The sequence below is a fragment of the Vitis riparia genome, chromosome 18, assembly GCF_004353265.1.
Source record: "Vitis riparia cultivar Riparia Gloire de Montpellier isolate 1030 chromosome 18, EGFV_Vit.rip_1.0, whole genome shotgun sequence".
NCBI classification, from domain to species: domain Eukaryota; kingdom Viridiplantae; phylum Streptophyta; class Magnoliopsida; order Vitales; family Vitaceae; genus Vitis; species Vitis riparia.
Window position 1 is genome coordinate 5,704,357 of NC_048448.1, and position 22,733 is coordinate 5,727,089.

Here is a 22,733-nt window from a genome sequence, read left to right on the forward strand (position 1 = left end):
TGGATATAAACTGATAAGGTAAATAAAATAAAAATAAAAAAATCGATGAGGAAGTAAAAGGACAACTGAAAAGGAAGGGGGAAGAGAGGCAGTGCGTAATAGGAGAAGAGGAAGAAGAGGGTGGTGGGGGCGCAGGCTTGGAGCATATTCAGAGCAGAAGAAGGATGTGGTGGTGGGGTGGGGATGGGGGTGGCGCAGGCTGGTAACAGAAGATGGGGCCAGCTGAGGCGGGAGGCGCACGCTAGGAGCAGAAGGGTCACGACGGCTGAGGCGGAACTGGAAATGGGGACAAGAGAAGGGGGTTTTTTTGAACTGTTCGGTTCAGCCAAAACCAGCCAGGTCAACCTGTTCCGGCGGTTTCGATGCTGGTTCAAAGGCTGCCCGACCTAAATGGATGAATCAGACCAGATTCGTGACCAACCAGCAGTCGAGCCTCTCGAACCGAGATAAAATGATTAAACAATATCAGTTTTTTTGTATTAATGAGATTCTATGTCATAAACTTTATCCCTGTTCCTTTACTTAAAACCCTACAAGATAAAAAAACCTACCCCATTTTGAAGTTAAATTAGAAGTTTCTAATTATTAAAGTTAGGTTATAGAAGAATTTGAATTTAAGCGAAATATGTTATTAGAATCTTAGTAAAATTTGGATTTGTTTAGAAAAGCTTATAAATAAGGCTAATGAATGTAAATCAAGATAAAATGATTAAATAATATCAGTTTTTTTGTCTTAATGAGATTCTAAGGTTTTTATCTCTCTATTGTTCTATATATATCCGTTGTCATAAACCTTACCCCTTATTCCTTAAACCCTAAAAGATAAAAACCCTACCTCATCAACTTGATTGTAGACATCCGTTGGATGTTTGTCTAACATCACCAAGGGCCAAAGACAAAACAGGAACTGAAACATTCCTCAAGGAGTGATTCCAACTCGCATGGTGTATGATCTAGACATAAAATCATGGTATGAGTTGGTAAGACTATGACACAGTAGTCTGTATCATAATTTTCCTTTTAAACTACATTCTTGGTTTTGGTCTATGTGCACACCACAAAAGCAGCATCAGATTGTAACCAACATCAAGATTAAGGTTTCCTGCAACAATTTCAAATGTAAGACTTTTGACACCATAAAAGGGAGGAAAACTGAGAAAAGCACATACCAATTACAATATTCAACTATTATGAAATCAAAAGTTACTAGTAACAGTTCATACTAGTCAAACTACTGTTGAACCAATAATCCATGAAGTTCTTGAGGATAATCTATTTCCTATTGGTTACATCATGTACAGTATGCTTCAGTGCATAGCATTTCATCTAATTACCAGAGATAAATACAACATTATACCATAAAATTGTGCACAAAATATCATTGTACTTGGACAGACCCAAATCATAACAACTAGTTTCTACAACAGAAGGAGATCAATGAAATTTTCACAACGCATTCAGTTTCAACAACATATCCATGACATTCAATTAATTTCAGTAACCAAAATCTGTAATTAATATCATCCCATTGCTAAGTCTTTGTCGTTATAACTAAAATGATTAATAAAAATTACAACCATTCACAGTATAGAATTTATTGGTGAGAAGTAGTTTAATCCTTGACACAAAAAAAGAGTATATAAATATTCCTAGTTATTTTAGCCAGTTCAGATCATATGTTGAAGAGAAACCATGTTTTAGATTTTTTTGGAAGTTTGTGAACCATAGGATCAGATATGGTCTTTAATCATTGCGTGGGCATATCAGCATGTCGTTCATGTGTGTGTGCGCATATGCATGCATGTGTGTGTGTGTGTGTGAGAGAGAGAGAGAGAGAGCTCTTACTCGTTGAAGATTGTTCAATCACCCATCTACTGAAAGAAAGTACCCATATTGGGTTAAGATTAACATTGCCTTCACAAAGTCTAACAAAAAGGTAACAACACATAGTTCAATTCACAGAATCCAGACCCAACATCCAGATGGGATATTTCAATTCATATTGAGTTAAGATTAACATGGCCTTCACAAACCTTATGTGCAAGCCTTGCACAGGACAAGAAAAAAGGCAAGGAGCATAAGTCCAATGACCATGTATTCAAACTGGGTATAAACAAAAAATTCTCACTAGTCACACAATGATGAAACTTGCAAAAATTAGTGGACCTATACCATGCCACTGAACAGAAAATTTTCTGAGGATTTTAAAAGATACCTAGCTAAGCTAAGTATGTCCATTTCTATCAAATGGAGATCCAGAAGGAGCAGTGAGACCAAGGCTCCGCATAACTCTCATTCTCCGTGCATTGAGTATGTGAGACTTCCTTGAAGATATTTTTTCACTAGTCTTCCTTGTTGAAGATGTTGCCTAAGGACAGTTTCAAATTTATGGATCAACATGTGGTAGAAGGTACAAGCTTACAGAGAATGGGAAAAAAAAAGGAGAGCTTACTAACCGTGCATGGGCTATTCGAATTGAGCTTCTTCAGCATGTCATCCTTTTTAGAGGTTTTCCTTTTTGCTTCCTTCTCAGTGCTTGGGCTATTTAGCTTGAGTTTCTTTTGTGCCCCATCTTGTTTCAAGGTTTTGCTTTCTGATGCCTCCTCATAGCATTGGCTACTTGGCCTGCGTTTTTTTTGCAGTACACCATCTTGCGTAGGGGTATTGCTTTGCTCTTTTGCATCAATCAACTCAAGTTTCTTCTGCACCACATCTCGCTTAGGAGTTTTTCCTTTCGCTTCCTTGCGTGCACTTGGGCTATTTGGCACAAGTTTTTTCTGCAACCCTGCATCCTCAACAGTTTTGCTTTTTGCTTCTTTTTTAGCATCAGTGCTTAAGCTATTTGTATTGTGTTTCTTTTGCACCCCACTATGCTGAGAGGTTCTGCATTTTGTATCATCTTCATTGCTCAGGCTAGTTGGCTTTGGTTCCTTCTGCACCCCATTTTGCTTAGAGGTTTTGCATTTTGCTTCCCACTTGGCACTTGGCCTCTTCAGTTTGAGTTTCTTCAGTTCCCCATTCTCTTTAAAGGTTTTGCTTTCCACTTCCTCAGCACTTTCTGTCAGCAAATTGCCATTCTTTACCATCATTTGCTTTAAATTGCCAGGCAATTGTCTTCTTGGAGAAAACTTTGCCTGGGACCATTTATGTATGGAAATGCAATGCAAGTTCAGAACACAACTTATAAAAAGAAGTGCAAAAATGTAACCAGCCACAGCTCACAAAAGTTCAATTATCCACCAAGTTATTCTTCTTAACACTAAGCTGCTTTGTTCCTTCAATTTTTTTGAAACATTGACCTTAGAAATTTTAGCAATGAGATCAGCCTTCCATGCTCTAGTTCCTTGAAAACTTACAGCTGGATGATGTTTTTCTGAGGCACCAAATGTCTGAAAACAGTTTTATATATATTGCCTTTGCAGTCATACTAGAAAATAAGCATATGGTTTCCAAGGAAAACAGGATGCTAAAAGATCAAAACCAAACTCACAGTTTTGGAAGCTTCTATTTCCTGGTTGTTTTCAGTTCATTTTTACTTCAAGTTTTCATCTTTAGCAGACTATTCTACTTCTTTCTGCACAACGTTGTTTGACCAATTATTAGATTTTTCTTTTTTTTAAATAAATTATCAATTGAAACAAAACGCTAATGAGTAGTGATGAGATGAACAACAATCTATGGTATATGGATGCAAATGAGTATCATTCCAACACAACTATGAGGTGCTGGATATCCACCACCCAAAATGTAGACACAGGAATGCAACGCAACTATATTTATGTATGTGTATGTTGGCTATATTAAGAATACATAGTTCTCTGTTTTAAGTAATTGTGATTGTGGAAAAATCAGAGCTTTATTTTAGGTAAAAAGCAAATATATCCAAAAATAAAAACAAAGGAGAGAGTAAAATTGTGAAGATATTAATAGCTATACCATGACTTCTGTGAAAAAAGGTACCATTTCATTAATTCTTCTCCACATTTTTGGGTGAACATGAGTTCATTCTTTATAATCCAAGTCTCAAACTAAATCCATATCAACAAGCCAATTAGGATAATGTTGAATGGATTAATCCTAAACAAATATCAAGTCAACAGATAACTGCAACTGCATTTGAAAGCCTGTATTCTATAAATTCCATATGCTTATTTTATCATTACAAAAATACATTACACCAGTAACCGGAAGATTTGGTTTTCATCCACACAAAATAAGGACAAGAGGAAGGCCATTGAGCCAAGTTATAATTCAATATGAGGTAAGTTTGCCACATAATTCTTTCTAAATCCATTGAACTAAACACGGTTTTAATATTTTAGTAGCACTGATTTTTTTTTTTAGACAACAAGATCATGTATTAAGATGCACCTAAAAGGAGGGGGGCACCCTATGTATTCAGGTAGTATACACAGAAACAACCCAAAACAAGCAACAAACAAAAATGGCCTACACAAACAAGGCAAAGCTAACCACAATAAAGAGCATCTTAGCAGTGATTGTATTGACCAGCTCCAAACTGATGAGTATCAAGCATATTAGGTGAATAATAGGATGTAAGGAGAGGCAGCAGTGTACTTATTTTAGGCTGGCTAACTGCATGGAAATTATAGGTCCACGGTGTTTATCCTTCTTCTCTACTTATGATTCTCATAAAATTGTCCATATGATGTGTCAGCCATTTGATTCATCATCTAGCAAAGATATCCACGGTTTGTTATGTCATTGTAAGTTTGTAGCTAGAAACAAAGATGATGTTAGGTAAACTATTTTGCAAGTATAAATGCAATTATAATCAAGAATAACATTTATCAAGAGATTATCAAGTCAACTTGAAAAATGAAAATTACATCTCATTTCCACCAGCTATTCCACATTTGAAAGCAAATACAAAACAATTTCAAATGATACTACAACTTTTGATAAAAGAGCACCCCCCATCCCAACGCTCAACTCCTATTATAAACATAAGATCATGCCTAAAAAAACAAAAACTACCACCTCCACCTGGCCATTCCAATACTCAGCATCCTAGATTGATTAAGTGGCCAATATTTTGTTAACCATGACCACAGCACCGCTTTCTTCTGAAGGAAGTAAATCTGGTGTCCTAAAAGTACTAGAATGCGTTGCAGATCTAGGCTCCAGACAATTGGAAGCTTAAATATCAGAAGTACACCTGATCTACCAAACTATAAAAGAAAGCTGTTCCATTAAAAATGCACAAGGCAGAGTTGGGTCAACTTTTGTGGCTTTCAGTCTCACTTAAATTCAGCATGGTTACGTCAGATGAAATTGAATAGCCCAAAATGGTTATGGTAAGAGATGCTCCCTCCTGAGAGTAGCTAGATTTCCATAGCCTTCATTAGTTTTGCTGGATCTATTTTTTTTCCTGATCAGTATGCGGCATACCGAAAGAATACCAGTGCCTCACCCTTCTACTTTGTGCAATAAATTTTTCATTAGCACAATTAAGGGATGCATCCTTGCTACAATTTGAAGAGAGACCATGCCATAAAACCACCAGTGTCCCATATACAACAAAAAGCAAGTTTACTTGGGAAACCTGAGATTGATTGCCCATATTTCTTTATTATTCCTCAACTTATTTTCTTTTCTTTTCTCTTAATCTCTGTGTTAACTGGTTTCTGTCTTGAATCAAACCACTTGAACACCTAGAACACCCAAAGCACCTCAAATCCTATTTCCAATGAGGCAGCATCCTCCCTCCCACTCTTCCAAAAATAATGAACCAAAAAAGAGGAACAAAGAAAATCAAAGCCTTGCTGCATTCTCAAAAAGGCACTCTCCCAATAATCATCAGTAAAAAGGAGGGGAAAAGGAGAGGAAAAAAAAAACACATACAGCCAAGAGAATCAAAGACTCGATTGGCCCACCTTGCAAAAATTAATTCCCCACTTGATGCAAATAAGGTAAATAATAACATAAATCCAATATTGACAACAACAGTGCCAGAGTACATTAAATATCTTATGCTAACAACACATTGGATCTATTAGCTGTGGACAATAAAGGAAACAACTCATTGAAATACCACTTCAAACTTTGGGAATCAAATTGAAATGGAACTGATTTAACAATTACTTTAACTAGGAGAGAAACAATCTAATGATTTCACTAATTATAAATGCATATAGGACAACTTGCCTGTGAGATATCCTCTAATCCTAGCATAAAAAAACCATATTAATCAATTTAACGCATTTTTTGCAAGAGTTATTAATAGTGCTTACAATTATTTCTCTACCAGAACACATAATGTCCTAGTTGCAATACCATGTTTATATTTAGTTCTCTGCCTTTAGGTCATAGCAAAATGAAATTTTGTAACTACTTAAAGAAAAGAATACTAATATGCAGTATTTCCATGGTTTGATGTTATGTTAATCTAGCTACTAGAAACCATATAAAAGTGGTGTTTTATGTGTGGATATGGTAAAGATTTTCTTTTAGTATTGCTTTACAATCCCTTCTAGCATAACCAGAAGTTCCATTCAAAATTTTCATCAATATTTATTTTATCGGGCATCCATTTCAACAACAATATGATAATAAACATATATATTTTGTTAAAACCTCATTCCTGGCTTATACTGCAATGTTTCTGTCCTAACTACAAAACCCAAAGTACAATTAGATTCAACTAACACTTATTAGATAGGCATAACTGAATTCAATGTTCAACTAATAAATATTAGCACTATGAATGCAAAGGGACAAGTGGTCCAAGGAAAGAGTAATCATAAAGAACACAACCCATACATTAAGAAAAAATAGCCAACCTTTGGACTTGGATCCTCGCGTTATTAGCTAGGCATAATTGTATTCAATGTTCAACTAATAAATATTAGCTCTATGAATGCAAAGGGAGAAGTGGTCCATGGAAACAGTAATCATAAAGAACACAACCCATACAATAAGAAAAAATAGCCAACCTTTGGATTTGGATCCTCGCCCCTTCGATCTACCACACTTAGCACTAGGAAGATCCTACAGACATCCAAAGAATAGGAGAAACTATTAACCCCAAGCATCTAGAACCGTTTTCTAGTTAAGGAATGCAAATTTACCACACTAATATCCTTATTACAAGTAGCATGAATGAAAGGGGAAGGGGGGGGGGGGGGGGGGGGGGGGGGGGGGGGGGTGTGTGGTGGGGTGAGTTTACCTGCTCCAGAGCCTTCTGAAATATTTCTCTGTAACTACCATTATTCTGCTTGAGTATCTGAGATTTCAAAGATATGATCTTAGACACAAGTAAATGATAAGTTCTAAGGAGCTAGTGAAAAGAAAAAAATAGATGTGCATAGAATGAATTTTAACAGCATCATAGACTACATGAATGAGGTTATGTATTGGAACTTACATTCTCAAATTCAGAACGACATTTCACTGGATCCACATACAAGCTGCAAGAGACACAAGATTTCAAACTATACAAATGTAAAAGAGCTGTGAAAACAGAAAACAGTCAATCAAGGATAAAGCCACTCACTAGTTATAGGTTCCATACACACGAACAAGAACTTCATCCTCTGATCTATTACCAGGTTTATTGCTTCTACTCACAGCATTCTCATTAACAACCTGTCAAATAGATTAGTCAATAAACAGAGAAACTGTTCCGTACAGCTAAGTTGGTGCCAAATATAATCTGGTGGTATAAAAATATCATCCAATGACTAAACCATGCAGACATTGCAATTCAAATACCTGAGCTGGCCACCATGATAACCCACGGAGCCTGACCCATATTAAATCCCCAGGCATGGCCTTTCCCCTCAATTGATCAGCTGCTTTCTCTTCCTCTTCCTTGACAACATGAGTTTTACTACTTGCTAGACGTTTACCTTTCATAATTAACTTTGTAGCTTGTTATCTATTTTGCAAGCAAGTGCATCAGAAAGAATTACAAGCACAACTCACCGTCCACGTGTGAGAAATTTAAGTAACAAAAATAAGAATTTTGTACTGGTTTATACTGTTTTAAATTTGGGAAAAAAACAATAATATACAGTGATGCAATCATGCTAAAAGAGTCTTAAAGAAGCGTATTATTAAAATGCCGGAATAGACTTATAGACACTTAAAAACCCATCTTCCATTATTTACAAAGCATAAATAACAACTCCCTTGCACTAAATATTTAACACCATCCCAAATGCAATCATAATTGTATAAAAGGAAATTAAATATCTAACTTACCATGAAACACCAAAATTTAATCCACGAATTTACGCAAAATCTTAGGTGGGGTATTTGTTTCAATAACTATGGCCACCTAAGGGAAACCCGATGGAAAATCATAAGAGGGTTCTCTCTTGAAGGCCTTGATCTTAAGCGCCACCCCTAGCAAGAAAAACCCTTCACCAAACCATGCCATAAAAATCCATCAGAGGCCATAGTCTATAAGGAAACCCATTGTTTGTGGGTATCATGGAGATATCTGTTGCACTTCAGTTTATTCTAAATGAAACCCATCAAACTATTTTCAAAATTCATTCACGTCAGTGTCCTTTTGTTGTTTCCATGGAAGGAGAAGGCAAGTAACAAAACTAGTGGCTAGTGCAGATTGTCGTATACTTTCCCAGACCCATATCACACCAACAATGCCACAATATTTTGAGATTTTCATGAGGCAATATAGCCCAACTGCTCATAAAGAGAAAGCCTAGGGAAGAAGGGTACTTACAGTAAGCTAGATTGGGGATGGAGAAAATATTTGCTTCGGACCCAAAGGGTGTATTGAAACTGGAGGGAAGAGAGAGTAAAGGGCCAGCCTTTTATGGGCTTCTGTCACTTCCTGATTTGACGCCGCCCCTTTCTTCCTTCGCCTTTCCCGCCCCTCTTTCCTTTTTCGTTTTTCGGGAAACTACTACTGTAGATCAAGGGAGTCCTCTTTCTGATTTTCACCCCTCAATGCCCTCAACCTTCCCTAATTTCTCCACAATCGACCCTCAAGTTTTGGTTATTTCATTTTCCTTCGTCCCACAGAACGGCGTCGTTCCAAAACAAGCAGTAGAATGCTGAAGTCTGCTCGACTGTAGCAGAGAATTCCCGGACGCCGCATGTCCTGCGCCGTTTCGACTTCGAAGCGATCGAGATCTGAAACGGCGCGTTTTGGCAAAAAAAAAAAGTGCAAAAAAACCCAACAATAGTGGATGATGGATCATCCATTAACAAAACAAAACCGCACATTATTCTATTGGATGATTAAAATAATAGAAACCTTGGATAAAACAAAATATTAGCATTTCGTTTTGTACAATACTCACATATAAAAAACTCCGACCTTTGTGAATCTCTTTGGAACATTTTCCAAAACTATTCTTAACACTAGTTTTCAAAAATAATTATATAATATTTTGAGAATGTTTTCTACTTTTTAAAATTAATTTTGATATGTGATACTTTATATTTAATCGTTTTTTGTAATTATTTTTTTTTAATATCTTAAAACACTTAAAATATGGTTTTTTTTAAAAAAAAAACCTTATTTTTAAAATAATTCTCAATAATTTATTTTAACAATAATTAATAATAAAAGGTATTATTTTTTTTAAAACTAATAGTCCTCATACAAAGTGGTTTTAGATTTTGACTAGAGACAACGATGAGTGGGTTTAAGAGATTTTTCATCTCAATTTTGTTTCGTTTATTTGTATATATTCTCTTCCCACATGAAAAACAATTTTAAACAAGATGGAGTGGGCCGCTTTACTTGTTTAATCTTTTTTTTTTAAATAGTTTTTTATTTTTATTTATAAAACGTCAAATTGTGTTAAAAATAAATAAAATTTATAATTAATAAATATTGTAAATATCTATTGTTAACCCAAGGGTTCTTATAATCAGATTTTGATGATAACAAATCATTGTTGAATTACTAATTGGTTTGATTTGTAAAGCATCTTAGGTATTAATTTGAAATTTCATCAAATAACCTAATGGATACAATATCAATACATTTGGAAGACATTTAATCATAGGAAACAATTGTAAGATGAATGCATGGGTACACTTAGGTTTTACATTTCATTTCATGCATTTGTGGGAAACTCGGTTTATTCTTTAAAGTTACAATTTTATTAAAACCCGAGTTTTATCAAACGTACCTCAGGCAAAACATTTCAAAATTGACATATTAAATCACCTAAATACCTTGTCTAAGTGTTAGGAATGAAAAAAACATAAAAAGATAGCCTTTCAGGGCCAAAAGGCTAAACCGATCGAGGCATTGGCCAACCAGCTCAACCGACTAGGGAATCGATCGACCGGTTGCCCTTGTCCAATCGAGGTCCGATCGAGGAGTGCTGAAAACACTCTATCTCATCCAATAGTCTTCCCTTCCCAGTTGAGGTATCCTCATTCTCGGTCGACCTCCAGTCGAGGTCCGGTCAAAGCAACGGTAACCTGCCAAAACATCAAATCCTCCAACGGTTAGTGAACCAGTTAACCCCCAACTCGATTGATTGAGACTACTTTTTGTTTTTCTTGACTCCTAATGTTAGAAACTTATAAATTGAGGGTTTCACTTCATTTATGACATAAAGAACACTTGCATTCAATTATCTATCACTTGTTATTGTCTTAAAAGCTCTCATTTATTTATTGGTGCATTAAATCTTCACTCACATCTTTTAATGCACCCTTGTGAGTCATCCTAACTTTGGTTTGTATTTGAGTTATCATTAAACTAGATCGAGGGATTCATTCTTGTAAAAGTTGAGTGTTAAAGCTTTTAAGTGAGTTGAATCTTGAAGAGATTGTGTAAGAGCACATTGGAGTCGAAATCTAAGTACAAAGGAGATTAAAAGTTTAGTTGAAGTTTCAAATTAACGGAACCCTTACTCGGTTAGGAAATTAAGGAGAGTGGACGTAGATAAGAAAGTGTCGAACCACTATAAATTTGAGTTTGTCTTCTCTAACTTTATCTCTTTATTTTTTGCTTCTATTGTGCTTAAATTTGTTATGTTGGAAAAAATTTTGAAAAACTCAATTCACCTCTCTCTTGGGTATTTTTCTCATTTAAGTTTAACCTTTATTTTTTCATCTATAATTTATATTTTTTTTATGGAAAACAATATTTTATATATGTCAAACTTTGGAAAAAAAAAACAATTATAATAAATTTTTATTTAATATAATATATAGGTGGGAAATTTTGAAATCCATAAAATGTGAGAATGACATTAAAGTATAAGCAAGGTAGGATAAGGTAGGGTTTAAAAAAATTTCTCCCAATTTACCCCTATTTTCAAAATGATTTTCTTAAACATGTTGACCACAATTGCTTTTTGGTTTAGATTTAGCTCTAGACTTAATCAAAATAATTTGTGTAACACTTTCAGCAATAAAAAATTATTTTTTATTTTTTGTTTTGGATTTATAAAAACTAAAAATATGGCATTTTTAAATAACATCGGCTAGTTGTTTCTTGTTATTTTTATTTATTTTTCTTAAGGTTATTTTAAGAAATAATTATACAAATATGTAAAATAATTAAAAATAAAACATTAGATATAAAATTTATTTTTAAAATATATTTTAAAACATGTTAAAAGTATTGTAAATTTTCAAATAAATTTTTATTGTACAATAATCGAAGAACAATTTTAAAAACCTATTTATGAAAAACTATTTTTTAAAATTACCTTCAAAAACTATTACTTGACTTTCCTTTCTTTTTTTCTCTTTTGAACTCTTTGCAACCAATTTTTGGACTTGTCTTCACATTCTAACCATGAATACAACTTCTCAATCAATTTATTTTCTCTTTCATTGGCTTGAAAACATGATTTTTTTTTTTAAATAAAAGATTAAAGACGAGGTTTCTACTGCAAAATCATTATCAAAAGGATGATTTTTAAGCCTAGGACATATAAACCCTACACCTGGAGAAACAAGATGACATCCAATTATATTAGCTGATAATGTAAGCCAACCAGCCCCATATGGCCGGATTTTTTATAAGAGTATGACAGTTTTTAAAAATAACGTCTAAATTATTATGATAAAAAAAAAATTCAAAATCTACGTAGTTTTGTCCAACGAGGAAAGAGAAGAAATTTGTAAATGAGGATTTTCACAAAACAAAAGTGAAAAATCATCTCTTAAAAAAACACTTAAGTGGGAAATCGTTTCTTAAAGAGATGATTTCAAAAAAAAAAAATATCACTTAATTTTTTTTTTAAATAAAAACACTTAAGAGACAATTTCCACACAAAAAAAAAAATATATAATTAATTATCACTTTAAAATTAAAAAAAAAATATAAATGGGAAATCATCTCTTAAAGAGACGATTTCCACACAAAAAAAAGAAAAAAAAATATAAGTGGAAAATCATCTCTTTACACCAAAAAAATTACTTTAAAATTAAAAAAAAAAAAAAAAAAATCTATGTGGGAAATCGTCTTTCCCACAAAAATACCCTCTCCCAACAAAGCCAAAAGTGAGAAATTCTCATTTGAAAAAAAAAACAAAACCTTTAAAAAAAAATTTTCATTTTTTATTATATTTATACAATAATTGGATTATTATAAATATATATTATAAAATTAATTAATTTTTTTAATTTATTAAATAAAAAAAAACAAAAACGTCAAAAATGATTTAAAAAAAAACTTTAAAAATCCATTTTTCCATTCCATATTATACTTATACAATAATACCATTATTAAAAATATATATTATAAAACTAATTAATTTTATTTATTAACAATTTATTTTTTATGGAAAGACGATTTCTTACTTTTTTTTTTTTGGTGAAAATTATCTCTTCAAGAAATAATTTCTCACTTTTTTTTTGTGAAAATTGTCTGAAGAGACGATTTATCGCTTACAAATTTATTTTCTTTTTTTTTTTTTTTTGGATAAAACTACTTAGATTTGGAATTTTTTTTTTATAGATAATTTAGGCATTATTTTTAAAAACTGACGTACTCTTGTCAAAAATCCCATATCGCCTGGGTCAGCCCAAGGTGCACGGTTTCACATCCAATTTCATCGCAGCGCATCGTCCTTCCCCAAATAAACCCCGCAGTTTAAACCCTCTTTCTCTCTCTAGAATATCAGGTGCGAAGTTCTCTTTTCATTGTTGGCCCAGATTTTTTCTTGTTTGGATATGGACTTATCAACAACATTGAACTTTTATATTTCAAATCTAGGGCTCTTCCTTCAATCATTTTTACACTCTCGCTACTTTGCTCTTCTTTCGCCCTCCGTTTGGTTGCGTAGAAAACGAAGAAAAAGAAACGACACACAGTTTTGGGGGACTTGTGTTTGTCTCTTGTTCTTTCAGTTTATTATTGTTGTTCTTTAATTGGGACATAAGTAAATAAAATTGAAATTTCAAAATTCTTATTTCCTCTCTTTTCCATATTTTCTGAATCACCGAACAGAGGCTTATTGATACCTGTAAAACCCTGAATTTAATCTGCATATCTATGTCGATGAATAGAAACCTGTTTTAAAATTTTAATTCCTGCTGACATCGTGTGATGGGGGGTTTCGTATAACGACTGTGCTTTCAGCAGTAATGGTGGATATATGGTGGTCGCTATTAGGGGCAGCCATACCGGCTGTAGTAGCTGGACAAGCCCTGAGGATGAAGAGAAGGCGGGCAGAAGAGCAGAGCTTGACGAGCTCAGGAGGGCGTGAGAAGAGGTCGGATGATAATTTTGTGTGCGAGAGAGTATGCACATCCAAGAGGATGCTGAAGAAGGTTAGTGCACTTTCTAAAGACCCAACTCCTGATACTTGTGTTACAGTATGCGGGGTTTCTGAGATTGATGCCTGCACGGATGCTTGTGCAAGAACTGTTTGTGTTAACCAACATCAAGTGCCCAATTGGAATGATATTTGTCTTAGGAGGTGCCAAAGTGAGTGCCTTAAGCTCTCTAATTCCAATATCGCTCCTTAATGAATTCCTTGAATCTTTTCTATTTTTCCCTTGGATTTTGCTTAGGAAGAGTGAATTGATGATACACCCATATTGATTCGTCTCAATTATTCGTTGTTTTTGACATGCTGTTCTTGTAGTTTCTTTTGGAATATGGGTTTTGTTCTACTGGTGTTGGAGCATTTTTTTTTTTATTCCTAGAGAGCCACGGTCGAAGAGGAGCATGTGTTCTTGAATAAATTCAATTGCATCCTTGATGTTTGATATTATTAGCCTCCACTATCTAACTGCAATTTCTGATTCTCTTGCCTCACTCTGACTCTTAAATCAATTACATAGAATGCCCAAATATCTGCATTAATTTTCATTTTAATGTGGAAGTACCATTTGTTTCGTGAAGAAGTTTAGAAGCCCATGTCGGAGTTCAAAGAAAAGTATTCTTCTGAAGTTTTGTTCCAAAACATCAATTCTTCTTTTTTCCGTGAAAGCTTTCTTGACTATCAAAGGAGGCCAAACCTGCAAGCACTTAATGCCCTAAATGAACAGAGTGGGTATACTTCTGATCCAAAAGGAAGAATGAATTCAGCCCACAATGTATTGGATGATATATGTCATTTATTAGGGGATTTAATCCGAATCATGTAAATCAGTATAAGCTGTAAAGGCTCATATTTGCACCCTTTCTAACATGTTGATCCTTCCAAAAATTAAATGTCATCTATAACATGTTCCAAGGACAACTCCTGGTAGAAAGTACTATATGTCAAATTAGTATGGGTATGTGGATAGTTTGGTGTGGTGACATAGGTTGCGAGGCATCCTTTACTGTCAAGTTTGGGCCTTTTTTTTTTTTTTTTTCTCTCAACAGAAGTAGCTTAGAAGGGAACTAATTGTGAGACAGAATTTGGATTTCGTCAGTGAAATGAGCATTTCCTTCAGGAGATACCTGTGAAACAGAGTTCAAAACAAGACATTTTGGCTGTCCTGTTGAGCCCCCCGTTTTTGTTGATCAGTTTTCTGCTAGGTGTGATGTGGCTTTGGCTGTTTGGTTTGGGTCTGACCTCACTGCTAATAGCGGTCCGTTGAAATAGAAAATGGGTCAGATGGGTCAGGAATATTTAACCCAGCAATTCAAACTACAGCTTTCTCCTGATGGACCTTATGGTTAAATAGGAGCGGAAGAAGACAAGTCAAAAAAGTTTAATATCCTCCTACTAAAGAAGATATCAACAAAAGTTTATTAGGATCATACTGTTCCATGTGATCTTAAAGGTTGATGATACATGAGTTTTTTTGTCTTGAAGGTGAGCAACAGGATGGTTGATGCTGTAATTAGAACCCTGTATTTTTCTGGGTTTTGTTTTCCAACATGGCTCCTGCTCGCATCAAAGCTCTAAGGCTGGGGATGCTAATATGAAGTTTCCTTTAGCTCAGTCGTGTCTCTGGTAGTTGGGGGTCCGTAATAGTGGTTTAGGCAATATTTGCAGAGACAAAAATTGGCCGCACATGCTATATGTAGATGCTTGGTGGGACACGGCAATAGTAGGCTGTGCTCACGTGACCATGTCAATCTTTGTTCCTGTCTTTATTTCATGGAAACTTCATTTGGGGCCAAATTCCTGCCTGCTTGCCATGCGTTGATAATTCTATGTAATTCAATGGAAAATTCAAGCATTCCCTCGTATTGAAAGCCTAACATCATTCAATGGTTCATTTACCATTTTTTCCCCTGAAGACAACAAATCCAGCTCCTACTCAACAAATTGACGATGTACGATAATCACCCCCTGCGGCAGAGGAGATTTTGCATGGCTGGTCAATGGTCTACTATACAACTTTCTGAGCGCCTGGTCTCTTCCAACTATACCAAATTGAGTATCACTGTACGATGAACATTACTAAACAAGGAAACCTAATCAAAAAAGAAAGAATCAAATTTTGAAAATGTTGATCACATCACAGCGTGATTGGCTGATTCCCCTAAGAAGAGAGGCTCTAGGGTGACGAGAATCAAACTTGAGAGCATATAAAGCTGAAAGTAGTGGCCTAAAGTTTCCTGGAATCATAGTGCCGCAACTCAGCTGTCCAATACCCAGACTGCAATTGAAGTTATTGACAAACTGACCATTAATTTCAAGTAAGAAACAGATCGAGCAGTAGCTGTGATTATGGTGTTGGACTCTGACTGATATTAATTTATATGCAGAAAACAAAAAAAGGTGGAAAGAAATCAGAGCATAATAATTCGATTCAACTGAACCAACTAACTTCAGTCTTCTAAATGATGATAGACATTTTGAAAAGAATTATGGTGTATGTATTTATAACTCTCGACTCTCGAGCAAGAAATACAATCGAGAGGGGGGAAAAGGTGGGGAATGTATTGCAGAAAACTAGAGGGAATGACATTACTGCAAAATATAATTTACAGGCAGTCCAAGAACAAAAGATTGAGAGCCAAAATCTACAAAACAAAAAAACATTGAATAGCAAGATTGGCTATATGCAGTTCCACTTCCACCCCCGATCCACGGTCAAGAAGAAGTCATGCCCCTCCTCCAGTAACCATAATTTAGACGTGGACTGCCTTCTTTGGAGGTCTTCCCCTCCTCTTCGGCTTCACCAATCCAGCTGATGCACTTCCGTCCGACACCTCTACGACCCCAACCCCACCACCACTCCCGCCACCGCCCTCCGCCGCAACTCCACCTCCAAACATGGGTGGCATCCAATTTGGAAACCCTCCCGCACCCTTATCCTTTCCGCCCTCTGCCCCGAAATTGCAAACCCTAGCGGAAAGAAACCCCAGCAGCAGTAATAGGCCTCCTTGCCCGGCACCAACGGCGGCAACGACGGTACCAATGCCGCGTGAAACGCCCTCTGGCAATTCTGACACCTCAAACAACAACCCTCGTAAACCCTAGGGTACTCGTACAATATATAACAATATGGACAGGCTGTCCAAAAACTCGTTAGCCGCAACGGCCGTTGATCATCGGACGAGCCGGAGCTCGGCTCCTCCATTCCCTTAGGCTTCTTGCTGCCGTTGTTGTTCTTCCTGGGGCTCCGCCTCACCGGCAATTTGTCACCCTTCAACGCCGCGAGATCGATCTTGGAGAAGAGGCTGAGCTCGTTGTCGTAAAGCGACTTCTTAGCGAGGTCGGAGAGGACCGCCCAGGCGTCCGCCACAAGCTTGAAGGCGTGATCGGCGAAGACGAACTTGTTCTTGTCCGGGTGCAGAAGGAGAGCGAGTCTCCTATACTGTTTCTTGATGAGATCAAGGTCATCGGATCGGCGGTCGGTCTGCAAGATGGCGTACCAATCGTGGTGGTTGTTGATGCGCTTTTCAGAGGCGATGAGGACGTCAGCGACTGCCAAGATCTGATCGGTGCCATCGAGAAGGGGCTCGGTCTCCTGGGCGAGAATTGCGAAGTCTTTAGAGCCATTGAAATCACGGGTATGCAAGAGCTTCTCGGCGACACCCAGTAGGCGTTCGGCCTCAGCCCTGTTGTTGCTTCCTTCCTCCATTTCCGGGTTTGGAGGATGGTGAAGATGGGTGTGTTTCGTTTTGGTATTTGGTGTTTGGGTTAATCACAACTTGGGGGAAAACGATGGCTTCCTTTTGTTTGCAACCATTTCTAACGACACTCTGCTCTACCCTCTACTGCATCGTGGAAGTGGGTGTTTCTGTCTCGATTTCCTCTATTCTCTCAATTTAGAATTTTGGAATATAAAATATTTCCTTTATTCTTTTATTCTTATTTTTATTTTTTAAAAACATGAAGCATACTCGAATAGAAATGCCCCCATAAGATATAAAGATTGCCTGGTGCCTGGTGCTGGTGGTAATGAATTCTGTTAGATCCGAATTTGGATAAATTATGACCTAGATTTTAAACATGAAGCACATGACTCCATGGACAATAACTTGAACTTGATGTGTTCTCTTCTGGGTTTAGCTTTGGAAAAACTTACCATTGTCTCTGTCTGGATCCCGAGTTAATTGACTCGCACCTGGCCCAACCATGGGCGCCAACCTGGACAGGCTCCTGGGTTGGGCCGCATGTGTTTGTTGCAATCATGGGCCAGTGCCTCAGGTTCTAATCCACCTCAGTCTATACCCATGCCCGCCCAAATCCTTGGAATTCAGAATCGTTAAAAACGAAATTGCTCAGGCCCATAACAATGGCCCAACTGTGTTGTCATGAATATGTATTTTTGAAACGAATTGTAGCCCAAACAATATGTACTTCAATTTTAATTATTATATCCAGATTTTACCCATTTCAATAATTCAATTGACGATGATAAAAAATCCATAATCACAAAATGATAATGGATGTTACGGATCAAGCGATTCTTAAAGCAATTAACCATTTTGAATTCAAATCTCTATAACGTTAAAGTCATAATTCATCTCAAGATTTAATATAAGATTTCATTCATCTTTGATCAAATTCTATCATCGATGAATCAAATCATTAAGACAAGCTTGTATTTGATCTTGGTAGACTTGCTGAGAATTTTCTTTTATTGGTAGTTGAGATTAAAAATTTGAGATTAAGGAATAAAATTTTACCACAATGGATGTTCTCTTAATGTAAATTCTCCTTTAGACGTCGTCCTCCTTTAGGTAAATGAAGATTCGCCTATCATCATAAGGAATTCAATCTTGATTCCCATGTTTGGTAACCAAGAAAATGCAAGAAAATAAAATAGATAGAGATTTTATTTTATTTTGCAAAAAAAAAAACTGACTCTAAACTAAATTCAAAAATTCAAATTACAAGATGTTTAGAAGATTTCTAAAAATGGTAAAAATGCCTCTAACAAATGTGGACCCAAAAAAATTCACCATATCATAAAAATGATTTAATGTCAACCTTAAATCATAATTTTGATTTAAAAAAGTATACAAATCAAAATTTCAATACTAAGCTTCCTCAAATCATTTTTCATGTCTAAATAGCAATTTTATCACTCTCTTTCTTGATTTCTTTCCAACTCAAAAAATTTGATCTCACCATGAAGTAAATCGATTTAACTTCATCTAGATTTTGATCCCTATGCAATTATATTTAAGGCTCAACCATACCCTCTCCTCAAATCGAAATTTTAGATTTCACAGATTTTCTCCTTCATTGTTGCTCCAAGGTTCAAAGTCCTTAAGTCCTTAACCATTGCTCTTCCAAATTCCTTTTCAGGTTCCAAAACCCACTTTCTTTGTTCATATTTATTTTCAAAATTTATAACATAAACAAAAAGAATTGCAATGAAGGGTGATTAGGTCATCTTTGTTCAATATTGATTAAACTCATAGTTTTATCCAAAAAATATGAATTGAATCAAAATATATTCTCAATGACTACTCAACCTGTTAGCACGTGGTTGGACCATCGAGTTGCTTTGTTCGAAGCGGGCTCAAACAACTCAATATGATAAGATTCAATGGTATCTAGTTGTAAAAGGAGGGATGAATAATCTTTTCCACAAATAGCATGCCCAGGAATAAATTGACAAATGACTTGATGGCGACTGCATGATGATAATTGGTGAAAAATATAGTAGATTTTGGGTCAGTAAATAACCCATATGTATATATGTATGGGGTATGACTGTTGGCTCCTGGGTGATGAAAGGGTCACATGGATGAAATCCAAGACTTGGAATGGCTATTCCCTCCTTTGCTGCATTGAAAACTGTATCTGTGGGTAAAGGGCAGCATCCCCTCGGGTAGAATTTTCATGCTAAGTTCCAGGCTTTGCAGTGACTGGCACTGTGAACTATGTCTCATTATGCTTTGACTCTTCTCCAATGTCTCACACTCCAGTGTAGGAATTGATTAAACAAAGTCCCACCCCCATGACTAAGCCAACCCATAAGAGAAAGACCACTCACTCACTCACTCACTCACTGCCAATCACCATGAACCCAGGCAGGGTTGCAGCCATATATTTTGAGCTCCCCATTGTTCCAAGAGGCAAAAAAATAAAAAAATAAAACACAGAAAAAGGCTGGGGTGGGGGTGAGGGTGGGGTGATTCCCTACTTTTAGAAACCCCCAGAAGGTGGGGCTAATTTGGACGAGGTGGTCGATATAAAAAGAGACCAAGGCACTGGACCAACTTGGGTGACTCTCTCACTTTTACAAAGAATGTGATAAGAGGATAGAAAAAGTCGATATGATGAAGAGTTGAAAAACACCTACTTCCTTCCAAACCTCGCTTTCGAGGGAATCAAGCATGCACTTCCCCTTTTATTCTTCTTTTGCTCTTGGGTATCCTTGCTTTAATCCAACCCCCTCTTCTTTTTCTTTAACCATTACATTAATTACTTCTCAATTTGGAATACAATTCAGTAAACCTTTAATCCCCCCACTACCTCAAGAGGGTTCTCAACACATGTCCATGTCATTTCCATCATATGTTCTTCATTTACTGCATCATTTCACTGACAATCTCTCTCTCTCTCTCTCATGGTTTCTAACAAATTCCACCAACCCAATCATGCCTCAACTTTTTCTTACAATGAATCTTTTTTTTTTTGGGGGGGGGGGGGGATTATGATATTTGCAATTCCTATAAATAGAACAAATTTCAACGAGGGTCGAGAAAAACTTTATAAAATAAATCCAAAAACATGTGTTGTTGATCCATTCCTTTAATGAGGAGAAACAAAGAAAAAAAATTCCCATCCAATTTCTTTTGTCTCCCCCCAAAGCGCGTGAGTCCAACGCCAACTGAGGAAAAGAAATCGAAAGGGAAAGAGAAAAAGAAGAAAGAAAAAACAATTTTATCAAAAGCTTCAAACAAAAAAGAGACCCACTTTTGGGACCACAGAGAATTTCAATGAAACATACTGAGAATTTCTATGAAACATTCTGATAAAACTTTTATGAGGTAGACTTAAAAACGTAGAAGAACACGTCCACATGAATCGCATGTTTACGAGGCTGCAGAGAGAAAGAAGATGGGGTGAGGGAAAGAGAGACGATGAAGAAGAAGCAGCTACCAATTCACGTAGATACTACTGTTTGGCCTTTTTTGTCCTCTCCCAGAATATCTATAGTGGAGTAAGGGTAGGGGGCCCTTATCGTTTGCCCTGCAAGATTCCTTCCACACTGCCAACTCATTTCTCCTGTATCATCCATCTCATATGCATACATATGCTTGGGATTTCTCCTTTATTGTCTATCTTATCCCATGGGTGTAACTAAAAGAGGTCGAATAACCCATTCAAATCAACCAAAATAAATTATATTGATTCGATCTTCTTTGGATCTTCTCTTTTTCCTTTCTTCCGTGTTTGTAATCAATGTGGAGACTGGCAAGGACTTGTTTGGACAAACTGCTTAAATGATCAGTCTGTTTAGCAGTGGAAACCAGGATTGTTTGAACCCCAAAAGAATGACTACATTTCTTTAATCAAATGGTTAAATGCGACTAGGGTTTTCAAAATTTATTGTATGAATTTTGATCCCAAAACATCATGGGTCCCTTTTTTATATGGATGGTTGAAGCAAAAATATCAATTTTCAGTTAATACAAGCACTTAAATTCACATTTGACGTCTAATAATTATTATTAATTATTTTAAATTTTTCATCGATCTCCACTTTCTTATTAGGTATTAATCAAATTTAAGATGCATTATTATTTTTCCAAACAAATAACTTCCTTTTATATACATATATATAAGAGTTTTGAATCAATGTAGTATTTTTATCAATGTTTTCAAAATTGGATCGGTCATGAACTGGAAAAATTACCTATTCACAGTTTACTGGTCGGACCGACGATTAAACAAGTAACGTTATAAATATATATTTTTTATATATTATTAAAATTTTAAAAAAATAATAAATTCTATCTAAATTTTGACAATATCTACTTTGTTTATTGAGTTTTTTCATAAAGTTTTTTACCTGTAGATGTCAATTAATCCAATAATTTAAATAAATTAAAATTTCAATGGAATGCGGTATGAACTAGGGGATTTTGGGAGGGGAGAAGGGGGATGGGGGAATTTTGTAGCTAACCATGAAGCTTGTCTAATCATATGACATTCATCTACGAGCCACAAAACCAAAACCTATCGGGCCTCTAAAATAAGCGTCATGGGGGGTGGTCGGTGATAGGGCTTTTCGGTGATGGAGATTTTGGGAGAGGTGAGGAAGGGGGATGGGGGAACTTTGCAGTTGGGCTCGGGGGCGCACCGCAGGGGAAGGGGGGTTTACAGTGGCAGAGGGGCTTACAACGGCGTGGCAGGGAAAAGGCAACTTTGTAACGACCGGTGGAGGGAGGTTTTGCAAGGCTTCCAGGGCGCCGGTGTGACCTGTCCCGATGTGGGTGTCGCAGCACGTTGGGGGCAGGTGGGCGACAACTACTGCAGTTCGGACTTAGGAAAGGCTTGGAAGGTGCTTTTATAGCCTCCAAAACAGCGTCGTTTTGATACCGGAAAAATCAAAACGACATTGTTTTGATGCTATAAAAAAAATTAATCAAACCGTTTAGTTCGTCCGATTCATTGATTGGACTGTCGGTTCAACAAGTCTGATCCTAGTTCAACCTATTTCCGGTCCAATTGATCGGAACTGTGACCGATTGATGGCTGAACCAGTCGGTCTGATTCGATTTTTAAAACCATGCTTTTCATTACCGGGTAGGGAATATATCGTTAAAAAAATATTTTTAAAAATAATTTAAGTTGAAACTTCAATTATAAGGCTTTAGTTAAAAAATAAAGTTTTAATTATGAATTATGATTTTATTTTTTAACCTAAAACTGTAAGAGCTAATTGAAGATTTAATT

The 22,733-nt window shown here is 36.1% G+C and overlaps 2 protein-coding genes and 1 pseudogene across 5 annotated transcripts; 1 reads left to right on the forward strand and 2 right to left on the reverse strand.

Annotated features, from left to right (window-relative positions):
• Window positions 1-1,875: 1,875 nt before the first annotated feature.
• On the reverse strand, window positions 1,876-9,147 carry LOC117907965 (hepatoma-derived growth factor-related protein 2-like). Of its 3 annotated transcripts, none has more exons than XM_034821652.1 (8): window positions 8,714-9,147; window positions 7,735-7,900; window positions 7,517-7,608; window positions 7,388-7,430; window positions 7,190-7,246; window positions 6,957-7,011; window positions 2,457-3,058; window positions 1,876-2,368 (listed from the first exon to the last, which is right to left on the reverse strand). In XM_034821652.1, the coding sequence occupies exons 2-8, from the start codon at window positions 7,876-7,878 to the stop codon at window positions 2,225-2,227; spliced, it is 1,137 nt and encodes a 378-aa protein (XP_034677543.1). In that variant the 5' UTR covers window positions 7,879-7,900; window positions 8,714-9,147; the 3' UTR covers window positions 1,876-2,224. The 3 variants fall into 3 exon arrangements, with proteins under 3 accessions (XP_034677543.1, XP_034677544.1, XP_034677545.1); XM_034821653.1 differs by lacking the exon at window positions 8,714-9,147 and adding an exon at window positions 8,227-8,707; XM_034821654.1 differs by lacking the exon at window positions 1,876-2,368 and having other exon boundaries at window positions 2,966-3,134.
• A 3,856-nt stretch (window positions 9,148-13,003) lies between these two features.
• LOC117907264 (uncharacterized protein At5g64816-like) lies at window positions 13,004-14,175 on the forward strand. Of its 2 annotated transcripts, none has more exons than XM_034820750.1 (2): window positions 13,004-13,097; window positions 13,556-14,175. In XM_034820750.1, exon 2 carries the CDS (start codon window positions 13,561-13,563, stop codon window positions 13,942-13,944), a length of 384 nt encoding a protein of 127 aa, XP_034676641.1. In that variant the 5' UTR covers window positions 13,004-13,097; window positions 13,556-13,560; the 3' UTR covers window positions 13,945-14,175. The 2 variants fall into 2 exon arrangements, with proteins under 2 accessions (XP_034676641.1, XP_034676640.1); XM_034820749.1 differs by having other exon boundaries at window positions 13,559-14,175.
• Window positions 14,176-16,178: 2,003 nt separating this feature from the next.
• On the reverse strand, window positions 16,179-17,726 carry LOC117905985 (annotated as a pseudogene).
• Window positions 17,727-22,733: the final 5,007 nt, after the last annotated feature.

Coding starts and splice junctions, on each gene's coding strand:
- LOC117907965 (XM_034821652.1), bottom strand. CDS start 7,878: ATGAAAGGTAAACGTCTAGCAAGTAGTAAAACTCATGTTGTCAAGGAA. Junction 7,431..7,516: donor GTGTATGGAACCTATAACTA/GTGAGTGGCTTT, acceptor TGTCTCTTGCAG/CTTGTATGTGGATCCAGTGA. Junction 2,369..2,456: donor ATTCGAATAGCCCATGCACG/GTTAGTAAGCTC, acceptor AACTGTCCTTAG/GCAACATCTTCAACAAGGAA.
- LOC117907264 (XM_034820750.1), top strand. CDS start 13,561: ATGGTGGATATATGGTGGTCGCTATTAGGGGCAGCCATACCGGCTGTA.